Below are 16239 nucleotides of genomic sequence, written 5' to 3'. Positions count from 1 at the left end.
TAACAAGAAATCATTAGAAACAGGTGGAGAGAAAACATTCTGAGGGGCAGCAGAGTGTCTGGGAAACAAAGGACAGAAGTACAGAGAAGAGGATGGAGGTCCAGGCACCTTTGAATCATCGTCTTCGTCATCCTCCTCCTCTTCCTCTTTCCGCTTGGACTTACTCTTCTTTTCTTTCTTAGGTCCGAGCTTCTTCTTCTTCTTCTTGCCAGGGGTATAGTCGCTGCCCTCACTGTCTGAGCGCAGAGCCACCTCTTCGTCCTCCTCCACAAACTCCGGCCCCTCCCCAGAGCTGTCCCCCAGCTGCCGGCATAAGAGCATACGCTGGAGCAGGGAAGGGGGAGAGGGAGACAGACACACACATGCTACACACATGCTGACCTCAGGACAGCCCTGAGGCTCACGCCCAGGACCCGGCCCACCGCCCCAGGGCAAGAAACGAAGGCCCCAGCCCTCCACGGAGCACCTCCCATCTTCCTCCTGCCGCCCGTAACATCCACTCACCCACTCACCTCCTTTTTTTGGCGCTTGCTCTTAGGGATTTTAGGGTCCCGAGGCTTCTTAGGCTTTTTCTTTTTCTTGAGCTTTGGAGTCTCCGCTTCTGACAAATCCTCTTCCGGGTCCTCTTCGTTTTCTACATATATTTTGGCAAAGAAAGGTAGGCAGGGAAAAGATCAATAGCAAAAGGTTAGAGCCCAATCCAGAGGCTTTAGACTTTATTCCCCCACCTCCTGTCCCAGATTCCACTGAAGAGAACTGCTATACACGCCACAGAAGGAAGCTGATACTCAGGACAAAAACAGACAAAGAGAGAGCTGTATATGCCTGAAATAGGCCGGCCGGGCCAGACCAGGCCCACCTCGGGCAGCTGTCCAGACCCCTGCCTCCTCTCCCTCATCCCTAACACGAGTCCTCTATGTGTTCACCAGCGCAGCTGAATCAAGCGCATACAGTTAACCAAGTAAGAGAAATAGGCCTAGTCTTCCGATAACCAGCCACCAAGTATTCCATAAACCAGGAAATGAGGCTAAGAGGTCCTATCCAGAAGGCAAAAACTAAAGAAGATACCCTCAGCACATTCCCAGAACAGTACCTGCTCGAGGGTCCCAGAAGCCACACCCTTCACTAACCCCTTTGGCTCATCACTGCGCAAAACAACCAGAACCTCCCAAGCCCCAGGTTCGGGGGCCAGCCCAGGATCACGCCCACTACCAAAGCTGATTTCCTTTCCCCATCTCCAGCTCTACTGCTCCTCCCCAGCTTCTCCTGGGTCAGTAGCCTCTTCTCCCCAGGGGCCCAAATCAGCCCAGCTGTCACCATCCCCGCCCCCTTCCTCCCCCCATCTGGCTCCACCTCCTCCCCGGCTGGGAGCACACACAAAGCCTGGGGTAATACTGAGAGCTCCTGGGCAGGCCTAGGTGGGAAGGGGCACAGAGGGGGAGGAGAAGGCCAGGAGGCAGTTTCCTTTGTAACAGACATTCACACCAGCGCACCGGCTCCCTCCTCCTTCCCCCTCCTCCTTCCCCTCCTGCTTTCCAAGCCACCCCCCCCCAAGGAGGGAGGAGTGGAGAAGGGAGTGGAGTGAAGGAGGGAATGCCTCACCCACTGAGGAGAGGGAAAATGGCTCCTGACCACAGAAGCCAACCCAGGGCACCCAGCTGCCAACAGAGGACAGACAGGAAGTGGCAGGGGAGGGGATGCGGTTGAGAGAGGTAGCCGGGGAAAGACTACCCTCTCACAGAAGACTTCCCAAATTACTACCTGGCCCCAGGTCCAAATGCCACCTCTTCTAACACCTACCGTGGGATGATGCTGTTCTCAAGAGGCCATTCTCATAACGTCCTAGGCAAGGAGACCCAAGACACCTTGAAGGGTGACACCATGTGAGGGGCTGAGTTACTCCCTCAATCGTTCTGCTTTCAATCATCGGAGCTTAGATTTAACAAGAGTTCAGTGGTGGTCAGAGCACACAACCTTCCTTCTGACACCCAAAAGATTCACCTTGAGGTATGGGAGCCCACAAGACGCCTCTGAAACTCAGTTTCCTCCTCACCTCTACCAGAGTGCAGGCCACAGATCCTAAACCACCTCTAACAGAGTAGAGGTAGCCACCTATCCAACACAGAGAAAAAAGGAGCAGCACCTAGAGAGTGGAGGACAACAGAACGCTTCCTTTTCTCCTACACACGCTCTCTGCGCCTGACCCCCAGAACTGGCCCTAAAATGCCTCTGACTCCGCCCTTCCTGTGCGAGGCAGATACTAGGGAACAGGCGGCACTGGGCTGGACAAAGCACCATCAGCCTCCCCCTTTCCCTCTCAGCCCAGGATCAGGCCAGGCACAAGGCAGCCCCTCCCATTCCCTTGGGAATGGGACACCAGCCTGGATCTCACCAGAAAGAATCATTTTCTTAAGGGCTTCTCCCCAGCAATTCCCGTGGTGCCCCCCTTCCCAATCAGCCACGCCTCCATAAAAGCTGGAAGTAGAGACAAGGACAAACTCACGGAGGCAAAGGGGACACCCTTCCATCCACCTAAGACCCTCAAACTTCTCAGGCAGATGTGCTGACACGGCAAGCGGCAAACTGGCTGAGATATAGAGAACGATTTGGGAAAGGGGCAGGAATGGGGTGGGGCAAGTGGAAAAACTGGGTCACGCTACAGCTTGGGGCAGAGTTCACCCTGGGAGCCCACAGGCTCCCAGTCAACCCAGGGGCAGCCCCAGACCAAGGGGCCAATGGGAAGCCAAGATGTGGAACCAACACTGGCTGGATGGCACTGCTACTTCTCATGCCCCGCACAGAAAGGATGGGACCACCTCCACTACCACCACCCTACCCCCACCTTGGGCCACAGCACAGAAATCTACCACCTTGCCCTACATGGTGATGAGACTCAAGCCTAAGATTCTTATCCCAACAGCTGAAGATTCAGTAAGAAGACTGACCCTCTCCTAAGTGGCCTCAGGTTGAAGTGAAGACTTCCAACTTAGAAAGTGCCAAATGTGGAAACATCTCTCCCAGACCACCTCAACTTGCAGCTGGAGCTAAGGAAAGAGAAGGCAAAAGTGAAAGATGTTTGATGGGAAACAAAAACAGGACCAGCAGGCTCCAGAATTAAAATAAAAATATAAACAAGGAAGATGAAGAAATGGCATGTAAAAAAAAAAAAACTAAACTAAAAAAAAAAGATGAAGGAAACAAGTAGGTGACTTAGCTAAGCGCTCTGAAGAACGAAGGACAGAGGAGAGAGACATCCACTTAGAAACATGACATCCATCATCAGTTGAGGACAGACAAGAGCCATTCCAATCATGCAGGCTGGTTATAACCACTGGGGTTCGGCCAGTCCAAGGAGCCACCCCAAAACACAGACAGCACAACCCCCAACACACCGACACAAACACTTCACATCACCAGCCCAAACCCCAGGCTACCTGCACAGGGCAGAAGCCTCCTGGGAAAAAAGCCAGGATTAAGTCCACTTGCCAGGGGAAGAGGGGTGCCCAGGGTGTCACCTTCCTTCTTTTTGCTCCTCCTAGTATATCCTGCAGGCTATGACATCCTACCCCTAGCCCCACTCAACATTCCAGCAATCTGCCTGACTAAAAGCGCTCTAGATCCCAGCTGAGGAGCGCAATTCAAACTTCACACGGTTGAAACTGCACAGAAAGCCGGTAACTGATCAGAAGCTAAAAATAATCAGAGAGTAACCCGCACTCCCTCTTTCCTCTCCACAGCAGCAGCTACAGGATCCTACTAGCAGAGATGCCCGGCTGGTCTCCTCCAACCGCAATCCAAAACCCCGCCGCCGCCGCCGCCGCGCAGCCTCCAGGGGTCCCAGCTACCTGCATTCCTCCTGGGACCCACGCCAAGCAAAGCCTGCCAGCCCGGAGAGCTCCCTCAACCGGGATCTGCACAGCATTCCCGAAGACAGTGCAGCAAGCTTGCATCGCGGTCCGCGGAGCCCAGAAGGCACATGGCTTCCAGCCCCCTCGCACAACAGCTCCGCAGAAGGGAACCACTCCCTTCGGATGCCCTCCACCTCCGACTGCACAGAGAAAGCCCAGAAACTCAACCCTGCCGCACCAGAGTCGCCAGGGAGGGCCCAGATGGCTCCTTCCTGCCCGGGGCCCTTGGGGAAGCTGTTACCTGGGTGGGGAGGGGGCAAGCTGTTGTTCAAAAGTGCATCCATATCCTCCTCCTCGCTGCCCGCTGAGCAGGGGGACGGGGAGCCCAGGCCCGACGCCATCCCCTTCCGCTCCTGGCCAGGGAATTGGCCCAGCTGCTCCTGCCTGCGGCCTGGGGCCCTCGACACTGGCCCGAGTCACTGTGCGGGGGAGGGGGGAGAGAAAGAGAACAGTCAGTGACGCGCACGGCCCCCTCCCCCACCCCGCCGCGCTTTCCGCCCACCCCCGGCCGCCCCACAGCCACCCGAGCAGGGCACCCGAACCACTCAGGCTGAACTTTAGTTCCACGCTCCCGGGGGCAGCCCGGAAGCCGGTTCCCCGGCTGGAGCCCCCCAGACGAGAGGGAGCGGCGCCCCCGAGGGCAGGCCGGTGCCGGCGTGGGGAGGGGAGAAGCCGCTGGACGGAGCCAGGCGTGACGGGGGAAGGGGTCCGAGTGGCCGCGGCGCGGGGGGGCCGGGGGAGGCGGCCGGCGGCGAGGCGCTCGGGGACACAAGGTCACTGGGGGGTGGGGGGGCGCCTCCCTGCGCCTGGGGAGGGGCCAATCCCCAGACAGGGTAGCTCTCCAAAGGCTGTCCTCTGGGACAACTCGGGTTCTCCGGAGGAGCCGCGGGAACGAGGGGGCGTGGAGGCTCGGCGCTCCAGGGGGCTGGAGGCAGGGGCGTGGGGGGCCGGAGCTCCCACCGGGCAGGGGGCCGGGCCACGTGTCCCGGGGGGGCAAGTGAGCAAAGGGCGAGGGGGGCGCCGGGCATTGTGGGAGGCCAAGCCCGAGGTGGGAGTCGCGGGGAGCGAGACTCGGGCCGGACGAGGGCGGGGGCTGGGCGCCCTGCAGGAAAGGGAGAGGCAGGGTCGGCTCCCCGGGCAGGGGGCGGTCCGCGGGTCCGGGGACGCCCGAGGGGCGGCTGGGTGGAGGGAGGATCCTCGGGGCTGGTCGGGCTGAGAGGGGTTGTCTCTCTGGGAACCCCGCGTTCTCCTCACCCCAGAGCCGCCGCAGGTCGCGCTGGGTCCGGCCCGGTGTCACTCCCGCTCCAGCTCCTCCTCGCCGCGGCCGAAGGGGGGAAAATGGCTCCGGCTCCAGCGTCGCCTCTTAAAGGGCCCGAAACACCGGCCGGGAAATCCCACCGCACAGGCCCCGCCCCCCCACGGACAGCCCATAATAACCTCAACCAACTCCAACCCCCCCTCCACTACCGCCACCCTCCTCCCTAGGTCTCCCGGGCAACCCCCGCCCCCTCGTCGCTCCGGCAACCATTGACCACGCCCCCTTGAGAGCGCGCGCGCGTGTCACCCGGGCAACCACCCACCCCCTGGCCATCCCATAATACACACGGACACCACCACCACCACCACCACCACCACCACCACCCCCCCCCCCCACGCACACACACTCTATACACATATATGCCGGGGCTGTTGACATCTCATGATATTGCCGACCTTTTGCAACTAACCCTTTACCCCCCCAGACATCCCATAATAGCCATCCTTTGCCAACTTCTTCACTCTTGGCCCTAATGCTAACATCCCATAATAATTCGTCACCTCTCCCTCCCCATGGCCATCCCATAATAAGCTCCCCTCCCAGCCATTCAGCCTCACATCCCATAATACTCAATCCCCATCCCCCACAGACATCCCATAATAACCACTCTTCATCCACCCCCAGTTTGATATCCCATAATAGGCAGAAACTCACCACCCCCCCCACAACGGACACTTCGGCCTCCTCCCACACACATCCCGTAATAATGTCTCCCACCTTCTATACTGACATCCCATAATAACCAACCCCCTGGCGCTGCCCTCGGCCCCTGCAGGCTAGATCCTCACAACAGGACCCCCAAGCTTCACACATTCATTCTAAGCCCACAGCCCGTAATAACCACTCCTCCCCTATCAAAGAGATATCCCATAATGATCAAGAGCCCTACTGTCACCCCACGGAGGGACAACTAATCTCCTTTCCTCTAACACTGGAAAGATATCCCATAATTTTACTCCCCCACCCACACCCTGACATCCCATAATAATTGCAAAGAACCCGTGGTCAACCAGACATACCATAATACTCCCAGCACAACCCAGAGTCACATCCCATAATGCTTCATCTGCACTCCACCACCCCTCTACCTTTCCAGCCAGGCATCCCATAATATTCATACTCGTACCTCCCCTGTCTCCAAGGCTGTCAGTCTATTCTAACACCCACACCAGCGAGGATGAAACAGGCTACCCACATTGCCCTCTCCCCCACCCCAACTTGTACACACCTTCATCCCTTAATGAGCCAAAGCAGTGTCCTGGCACAAAGCCTCTTGATGTCTAAGATGGACCCTAGCTTCCCTCATCCATCATTTCCAGACACGCAGGAACTGAGAGTCAACCTAGGGCCCCACCCAATCCCACCAAAATCCAGGTGTTCTCCAGACACTTACCTCCAGTTGAGTTTTGAGTAAGACCAACCAAATACCGTACTGGCCAGATGAGCCATTCACATAAAGTTTAGTTCACCCCAAAGCATCCCATAATAATTACAAACTCCCACCTAAAGATTATTTCTCAACATTCCAGCAGTCCTCTTCCCACACCGCCTCCCCAGGTCAAGTGGTCTATTCTCACCACTAGGCCATTCCTATGGATGGACATCCCACCATGGTGTGAACTGAGGATCCCGCTATATACACACAAAGATCCAAGAACTGCTCTCCCTCTGCTCACTGCTACTCATGCTTACGCAACAGATGTTGACGGAGTACCTAGCAAGGCACAAAGCTGGGCACCATGGGGAGTGCCTCCCTTCAAGAAGCATAAACAACCAAACTCCAAGATGAGATAGAATGTCTGGTGTCAACGGAAAACTGAGTGCTATTTCCTAATTTCCTGTTACAGAGAATAAAACAAATCCCAGCTGATCTCAGGAAAGATCAGATCCCAGTAGAAGTTCTCAGCGGTCCTTCTAGAGCCCGGAAGGTATTTCAAAAGGATTTACAATATATAGATGGATGGTCAAGATAATCTCCTATCTGCTCCCTACATACTAAGGGATTTTGATTGAAAAGCAATGTTCATCCATCCAGCGTTTCTAATACTGAAATCCTATAATATCATCATGTGCTTCCTTCTTGAGAGACTCATCAACATGCCAGATTGTCATCCTCATGCTTGAACACCAAGTTCTGCTTACCCTCAATGCCCCATGTTTCTTATTTATATCCTTTTTCATTTTATATCCTGAAATCTCATAATACTTCCAACTGCCCCCATCCTCATCTTGTTGAGGTCCCATTCTCCACCCAAAAAAACCCTCATCTTTGTATAACGTTCACCGTCTTTTCCCCTCCTGTGTACAAGTCAACATCCCAGAATGCCTTCTTCATTTATTATGCCACAAGGTAGCCTCCCAACACATACCATCCCCTTCCCTAACTGCACCTACCCTGCAGCTACACTGGGGACCCAGCCCAAGAAATTCAGAGAGCCCAATCTTAAAATCTTTTGGCCCTAAGAGAACCTAAGTCTATAGCCTGTCACTCTTCCCTCTTCCTGATCCCCAGAGAACCAGAACCTGGGTAAAAACCAATATCCCAGCGCCACTTCCTTGCTGCCACCGCTCCAGACCCCAAAGTCAGATAATATCTTCCTCTGCTTTTCACACAAGTCCAAGACCCTTGGTGGTAGGACAGGTTGAAGAGAAACCGGAACTTCCTCCTAGGAGAGGCCCTTCCTGACCAGAAGTGAGTGGGACGAACCTCACATCATCTCTGCATTGCCCTTCTAATCTCACTTCCCTAGAGAAAGGGCCTGGCCAGATGACTCTCCCTCCTCTGGGAACCTCAGGACTGGAGAACTGGCGAGGAGAGATGAATTCAGGAGAGGCAAGAGCTTGCTTCGGGAAATCACTATCCCTCTGCTTCCAAGCAGACCACCAGTGATGCTGATAAGGCTTTCCCCCAGCTCCCACCTGACTTAACTCCTGGGACCACCCTTTCGGCATATCCATTGTGGCACACAGGCTGTTTCCCCCATTCTGCAAGGCTGCCTAGTCTTCTCATTAAATTCTCTTGACATCAAGATTGGGCCCCATTCATTTGTGCAAACCCTCCCCCATGCTTATTCTGAGTACTAAGAGGAAAACTTGTACTCCTTACTTGGGGGAGAGGAGGCAGCTCTTTCATTAAGATACCATAATGTGGGTAGACCTCCTTTCAAGAAGTTTCTCATTCGTGTATGAGCTGCCAGGTACTCAGTACGACCTCCTCCTTCCCCATTTCTCTCGGGGATCCAGCCTGCCTCCAGGGCTCAAATTCCCTTCTGTAATGTCTCCATCTGCCCCATACCCTCTCCTTCCCATATATATACCACGTTACTACAGTGACTCATAATATAAACCAGGAAGAGAGTTTTGAAACTGGGTAGTCACAGCCTCTTGCCTGTGATTACAAACATGGTCCCTTTTGTCCACCACAGCCCCTCTGCCCCATCCCTGCAGGTTGTACCCACTTATCCCCTGGCTCCTCTCACTCCCCACCTCTCCATGATACCACCACAAGGGGAAGGTTAAAGTCCCTTCCTCTCTTCTTGAGTTCCAGAGGGCTAGGATGTGTGTGTTTGTGTTTTGCTTTTGTGGTCCTTACGCTTCTGTGCTTCGCCTCCATACCCTAGCCCCATGCTACCCTCCCAGATAAATTATAAATAAACCACCAGCATGACTGGCCCACAGAGACTAAGGGTGGGATAATCTCCTGATTAATGCACCCAGGGGGACAGCCTCTCTAGCTGGTTACCTTAGAGTTCTGCTTCCGTCCCATGGTACAGAAGAACCTGGAATAACAGAGTGGGCTGTCCGTGGAGTTTTCAGCACATGCTCTATAGCTCTTCTCTCTACATCTCTGTTCTGTGAGTCCCAGAAACTCTGCTCATAAGACGTCTAAGGGACTAGGGTTCTCCTGCTCTGTCAGAAAAGGGGGTTTGGGAAGGCAACATAGGACAGAAAAGCCACAGTGACAGTGCACTCTGATAGCTAGACAGGATGCAGATGGTGCAGGACTGGGGGGCACCACCCAGGCATGTGTCCTGCAGGAGCCAACACAGTCTCAGCTCCTTGGGTGTGACTGCAAGGTGGCAGAGCTCCCCTGGCCTGACCCCTACCTGAGCTACAGTCCCAAGGCTCAAACCCAGGAAGGCAGGGAGGGAGGGGAGTACTTGGTGCTGTGGTCACCCAGGAGCACTTACTCCCTCGTGTGTCACACAGCCAGAACCCAGGCCTCCTCACTGCATGCCTGGACTCAGCGACCCTGTAGCTCACAAGCTGTTTAGGGACCCAGGTGTCCAGGGCTCAGATCCGGCTAGCTCTAGCCTGCCCCCGGGGGCCTCTTCAAACAGCTGTCACTGAAGAACCTCTCCAGCCAGTCACTCTTGCCAGGCCTCAGGTCTGGCTCCAGGGCTCACCCCACCCTCCCAGCTTCTTCCCTCCCTCTTCCTTCCTTTCCTTCCCCATCCCCCTTCCCCAGAGCTTCACCTACCCAGGACAGCCCCACCCAGCTGTGCTGGGCACATCCCATAATAATCCTTCTCCTTGCTAGCCCCCACCCCCCCCAAAAAAAGAGAGGCGGCCATCCCATAATAGCCACCCACAAGAGACATTCCGCGGTGACCGCCCCCTCCCTGCAGAGCTGCCGGGAGCAGCCATCCCATAATAACTGGCCGCCTGTTTCACTGGTTACGGCTGTGGAGGGAGCTGGAGAGGAAATGGAGGGGAGGGGGAAGGGGAGGAGGATCGAGGGCCCCCACTTTGGGGAAGGGAGGGAGACGGGGACGGAGAGTGACCCACGGGGATGGGGAGCCAAGGGGACGCCGGGCAGGTGGGAGGTGTGGTCCACTGGCCACCACATCCCCGCTTTGGGACCTTCTCCCCATCCCCAGGGGCTTCCTTTCCGCCTCAGCACCCGCGAGGTGGCTGCTAATTAGGCGGGATGCCTAGGATGGGTTGAGGTGCCCACAGAGCGAGTGGGGGGGAGTGGATTTCAGGTGTTCTCCTTGGGCCATTTGTGAAAGAAGGCAGACCTTAGAGAGGATGGCAAGAGAGTAAGGGGTCGGGGGGAAGGGGGGGCAGTTGGAGAAGAGCGCCTCAGGCCCTCCCCATTCTGCACCACCATCCCATAATAATCCCCCAGCCCCTCTCCCCCTCCCACACACGACATCCCATAATATCTTCTGGAGAAGCAGTCCCCGCAGTAGGTACAAAGAGCTATCCCATAATATGCTCCCCCACCCCCACTCGCCACCCCCCCAACTTGGCCCCCCCCTCGGTCACATGCAGCCGGTGCCATCCCCCGCTGCTCCCCCCTCTGGCCACTGAAGGCCTTGCCAGCCCATAATACTCTTGCCTCTGGTCGCAGGAGGCCTCCAGCCCATAATATTCCCTTCCACCACCACCCCCCCTTCCCGCCCCGCACCCCTTCCTCCCGCCTCCAGTTGGAACCGGGCCTCACCAGCCCATAATATTCCCCTGTCTCCTAAGGCTGTTCCAGCCCATAATACTCTCCCTGTCTCCTAAGGCCTCTCCATCCCATAATACTGCCAGACGCCTGACCTGTGGGCCAAACCCCAGCCCGTTCCACACATCGAGGCTGTGTCAGCGCCGCCGGTCTCCCTGCCTGTCCCTCCCTCCTCCCTCCCCAGCGCTCTCCCTCCCAGGCTGTCTCCCGCCCTCCGGCCCTGGGCCCCTCTCCCGGCCCCACCCTGTGCCTGCCTGGGCCCTCACTTCCCCTCCAGCCTCCTCTTTTGCCCTTTCTCCCTGGCTTGGTTCTTCATCCCATGCCCCCTCTCCTCTCCCTTTCAGGCACTTTCCCACCCACTCTTCTGTCTGTGGGGTGGACAGCAAGGCCGGTGGGGAGAGAGTGCCCCCAGAGGGCGACAGGCCAGTCACTGCCCCTGCCTCCTTGACCAAGCACCATGGCAGCCGGCCCAGCCTGCCTCGCTCACCCATCCCCGGCCCTGGTTCTGATTGCCGGCAGAGCTCTGTCTGGGTGAGGATTCACCTGGAACCCTTGCTGTATTCCAGAAACACTCCCTCCCACTGAGCATCACAAGCAGACTTTACCAACAGCATCTTCTCCCCATACCCTGGTTGGAAAGAGAGATTCACCTTATGGGTGTCTCTCAGGTGCCTTTCAAAGGTGACCTCATTGACCCTCACTACAGCCCAATAAGTAGATATTATGATCCCCATTTCACAGAAGAGAAAACGGAGACTCAGAGAGGTTAAATAGCTTCTAAGGTCACATTGCCAAGAAGTGACAGAGCTGAAATTAGTACCCAGGTTTGTTTGATTGCGAAGTTCTGAGAGCCTTTGGGATTCCCCAAGCCCCTGGGAGAAACTTCACTTTTCAGTGTTTTCAGGGCTCCTCTGGAAAAGATAGCATGGTGACAGTTCCCCAGCCTCCTTTGTCTCCAGGGTCTCCTGAAAGAAGGGAGAAGGAAGGCTCCATGTGAGATTAACCTCCCCTTCCCCATTTCTTCTAGGGGACCCCAAGTGGCAACCCCACAGGGATTTCCCTCAGGATGGTCCAGGGCTAACAAGCATCTCTTCCTTTTTAGGATCCCTTACCTTTGCCTTGGTTCTCCTGAATTTGTTTTATCTCAAGACCAGTGATTGTTAATCTTCCCCCAACTACTCTCACTGCATGGAGGGACCGTTCTACAGAGGAGACAGACTTTGAGGAGAACCAAGGGGAAGTGTCCTCTTCAGTTTAGTTGGTGGACAATCAGGAGTTCTGTCTTGGAGATGCTGAGTACATCCCAGCTGGGGGAGGGGAGTCATGGCCAAGTGCCTGAAGGCTGAGCCATCCTGCCTTGGGTGCCACCCATGAGCCACTCCCGTCTGAGCCCTCGATGCGGTGTGTTTTAGGACCCATCACCATTGGAACGATGAGTGAGCCCAGTTCTCAGCGCTCACACAGCCACACCAGGAAGGGGCAGGTATGCTGTAGGGTGCGTGGGTTAGGAGTGGGGAGGAAAAACTGCACGAGGTGGGCAGAGATGACACAGTAGACTCAAGGTGAGAGAGTGGTGGCCTACATGAGGAGGGAAGGAGAGGAAAGGAAACCAGGGAGCGGTGGGTGTAAGGGAACCAGGGATGAGAAGGTAGGCAGTAAAGGAAGGGGAGATACTGTAGGGTGTCCTGCAAAGAGTAGGAGTTCCGGAGTCTAACAGATGCTGTGCCACTTCCTGCTTGTGTGACCTTAGACCTCAGCTTCTCCGGGGCATTTCATCTGTAAAATGGAGATAATCATCATTCCTAACTCAGAAGGTTATTATAATAATGAAATAAAATAATTCATTTTAAGCACTCAATTGAGGTCTTGGCATAGCAAGTATTTTTACAACTTGTTAACGCTCTTCTTCCAGCATCTAAGATTTTATCCTTTTCCTCCTTTGGATTTTCCTAAGCCTCAAAGGGGTAAGTAACCCCAGAACACGGGGTGAGGGCCCTGGATTTCCCACATCTCACCCCCGTCATACTGGCCACCCAGTAGTTGGGGGATCCTGTGAAAATGGCAGGCAGTGGTTACAGGCTTCCTTAAACTTCCTGTTGGTGTTAGCTTCTGTTCATTCCTCCTCTGCCTGCAACATCTCCTGAATCTATTCTTTTTTTTTTAAAAAAAAAAATTTTATTTATTTATTTATTTATTTGGTTACATGGGGTCTTAGTTGTGGCAGGCAGGCTCCATAGTTGCAGCATGTGGGCTCCTTAGTTGCAGCACATGGGCTCCTCAGTTGTGGCATGCGAACTCTTAGTTGCGGCATGCATGTGGGATCTAGTTCCCTGAGCAGGGATCGAACCCGGGCTCCCAGCATTGGGAGCGCAGAGTCTTATCCACTGTGCCACCAGGGAAGTCCCATCCTGAATCTATTCTTGCCTCTCTGTTCTCAGGATGGAAACCCTTTGGATACACCGAATGTGGGGAAACAGTCCACCAGAGCTTAAACAGAGGAGATTCCACACTGGAGAAAGCTCATTTCCATCTGCCTCCACAGGCCGCGAGCACACTTATCCTAGACCAGCTCCCTCACCAGTCTTTCTTTCCCCTTAGACTCTCCCCACCTCATTTCCCTACAGCTTATCCCACCCAGTGTGTCAGGGTGGGCAAAATCTCACTCAAGAACCTCCAGAGGGTCTTCCCTGGTGGCGCAGTCGTTAAGAATCCGCCTGCCAATGCAGGGGACACGGGTTTGAGCCCTGGTCCGGGAAGATCCCACATGCCGCGGAGCAAGTAAGACCCTGCGACACAACTACTGAGCCCGCGTGCCACAACTACTGAAGCCCGCGCACCTAGAGCCCGTGCTCCGCAACGAGAGAAACCACCGCAATGAGAAGCCCGCGCACCGCAACGAAAAGTAGCCCCTGCTCGCCGCAACTAGAGAAAGCCTGCACGCAGCAATGAAGACCCAGTGCAGCCAAAAATAAGAAATAAAATAAATATATTTTTTTAAAAAAAGAACCTCCAGAGGCTGCCCACTGCCCACCAAATTAATGGCCAGCGCCTTACCTTGCATCCTTTCATCTTCCATCTTGAATGATAATTATTTGTTGACTTGTTCAGTGGTCCCCACTAGGTAGTAAGCTACTTCACAGCAAGATTCAACTGTTCATTACAGCAGTAATTAACACAACATTGTAATTCAACTATACTTCAATAAAAAATAAATTAAAAAATAGATTCAACTGTTCATCATTCAACAAATATTTATTAAGTACTTCTTTTACGCCAGGCGCTGTTCTAGATGCTGGGGATACATCAGAGAACGGACCAAGCAAAAATCCCTGCCCCCAGGGAGCTTATATTCTACTTGGGGGGTGAGGGGGGGACAGAAAATAAACTATAAAAGTTATAATAAATAAATAAGTAAATTATATAGTATGTTAGAAGAAACTTGCTATGTGAGTTTTAATTACTTTGGAATTCATTCACATTATCTTCGTATAAAAATACTCTAGTAATTTTTAAAAATTGTATTCTGTTCAGTTTGGATAGGGCAAAGCCCTGAGACTTTGGACGGTGATGACGTTTGGTGCCCCCAGGGCTGGAAGGGCACGGGTCCTGAACCCTAAGGATGGAGCAAGATGGAGCAGGTGCTAACCATCAGACCCCCTCTAGAGCAGCAGGAGGTGAGGGCTCTAACCGGCCAGATGGAGGAAAGCCCGACTTCACGGCTATCACTGAGGAATCTGGGTCAGTTCTCCGGTTTGGCCACCAGGGGTCATTTTACCCTTGTAAATCACCATCTGGAGCGATCACGTAAAGACACACAAAAGGCTTAGTCCGAACTAAAACACACAGAGACACACCCGGGAAAACTCTGACACTGTCACACACACACACACACACACACACACACACACACACACACATACACAGAAACATACAGCACTGAGAGACATAGGGACAGAAATGCATGCAGGACATGTGCATAGCACCAACTCCCTCACGAATCTCACTAATGTCAGGGTCTCAAGATGTCATAGTGCCAACTCCGCCATTCCTCCCAGCCCCGACTCCGCTAAAGAGGGAAAACAGTAGGTGGCCTGTAAACCAGACTTCCATTTCCTTACCTCCAGCTTGCCCAGAGCAGTCAGCCTACTCCTGTCCTCCCGTCCATCGCACTCTTAACTTTCCCATAAACTTCTTGCCTGGCTCTGGCACAGTTCCCTTTTCCCTGCCCAGAGAAGCCCTCCACCTCCTCCAGAGTATTTGTGCAACTAGTTCCAGCCCCACCTCCCGCTGCAGCTCCAGGAAGCTCCAGGTGGTGTCCACTGGGTGTGCAGCTCCTACCCGCCCGCCCCTCCAGAAAACCCCAAGCCTTACGGACTACAATTAGCAATTGATTTGCTGAGCATTGCCCCCTCCTTGCAGCGGTAAAAACAATGTACATAATGGCCTGGGAAGACTTTACACACGACTCTAATACTTCAGTACAGGTATGGCTCTCCAAGTGTGATCTGGGGATGGATTCTTTGAGGAAGTCCACGAGATCAAAACCGTTTTCATAGTACTACTACTAAGATGTCATTTGTCCTTTTCACTCCTTGTCTCACGAGTAGACGGTGGAGTTTTCCAGAGTCTTCATGAAGTGTGATGACACTTGCTCTCATAGCTATTGGAATGTGTGCTTGGGTATTTCTGTTTTAAAAAACTTACTATTTTTGATTTCTAATATGGTCAGGTGTCAAAAGAACAAAGCATAAGCAAACTCTCTTTGGAATTCTCCATTTTTAAGAGTATAAAAGGGTCTGAGACCCAAAAATTGGAGAATTACTACTTTAGTACCGAGAATGTTCTCCTTATTCTAGACGAAGCAGCAGAGACGCACACACACGGTGGGGGGGGGGGCCCGTGGATTTAGGATCTAGAATGGAGGAGCTTTTGAAAGGGTGGCTGAGGTGGAAGGGGAAGGCAGGACCTAGAAAGGGGAACAGTGACCAGGAACTTGGAGGAAAACCCCCTCTGCCCCCACCCACCCACGCTGGGCGTCAGATCTAAATTGTTAAAAGTCACTAGACAAGAAGGAAACCAATTCAGCCGGCATCCAACACGCTTCTGCATTACGCCTCAGTGCTGGGCAGGCAGAGCCCAGGTGGAAAGGGGAGTGGGTGGCGTCCATGGCCCGAAGGCTGCTGTGGTCCGTCTAAAGGCAGGACACCCATCTTCTGCTCCAGCTACCAGCTATGGCCGTGTTTCCTGCCCCGCCAAGGGCATTTCATCCAGTCTCCCGCCTCTGCACGGGCAGGCTCACAGCAGCACTTCCTAGGTACTAAGGAAGGGGTCCTTATGCGCTCGCCATCACCACCTAGTTAAAGACATTTGCAGCCGCGCTCTTCCTTCCCCGTGCCCCTGCCCCCCACACTTTGTTCCCTTCTGCATCTGTGAGCTGGAGCTGCCGCTCAGAAGCCCAAATGCCCAACCCACAGCCCTCCTGTGCACCCCCTGCGTGTCTGCGAGTGCGAGAGGCGCGGGGGTGGGGTGAGGGGACCGCGCTCTGGCACGACGTGCGT

At 54.3% G+C, this 16239-nt stretch overlaps 1 protein-coding gene across 9 annotated transcripts in view; it reads right to left on the bottom strand.

Moving 5' to 3' along the window:
* The window catches only part of CHD4 (chromodomain helicase DNA binding protein 4), a 35675-nt gene extending 24866 nt beyond the window's left edge, over nucleotides 1–10809 (bottom strand). For 4 of the 9 annotated variants that reach the window (XM_061205755.1, XM_061205758.1, XM_061205760.1 and 1 more), the window contains exons 1-5: nucleotides 10777–10809; nucleotides 5163–5270; nucleotides 4150–4327; nucleotides 513–634; nucleotides 109–324 (exon numbers count right to left, since the gene is read on the bottom strand). In XM_061205755.1, coding sequence (XP_061061738.1) covers nucleotides 109–324; nucleotides 513–634; nucleotides 4150–4249 — 438 coding nt within the window. In that variant the 5' untranslated portion in view covers nucleotides 4250–4327; nucleotides 5163–5270; nucleotides 10777–10809. Of the gene's footprint in view, nucleotides 1–108; nucleotides 325–512; nucleotides 635–4149; nucleotides 4328–4464; nucleotides 4484–5162; nucleotides 5280–10776 lie in introns of those variants that run through there. The other 5 variants (XM_061205761.1, XM_061205759.1, XM_061205762.1 and 2 more) reach the window with 5 other exon arrangements.
* Between the last annotated feature and the right edge of the window lie 5430 nt (nucleotides 10810–16239).

The sequence above is a fragment of the Eubalaena glacialis genome, chromosome 11 (assembly GCF_028564815.1).
Source record: "Eubalaena glacialis isolate mEubGla1 chromosome 11, mEubGla1.1.hap2.+ XY, whole genome shotgun sequence".
NCBI classification, from domain to species: domain Eukaryota; kingdom Metazoa; phylum Chordata; class Mammalia; order Artiodactyla; family Balaenidae; genus Eubalaena; species Eubalaena glacialis.
The sequence above is the reverse complement of the archived record's forward strand: the minus strand, read 5'-3'. Positions and strand labels throughout refer to the sequence as shown.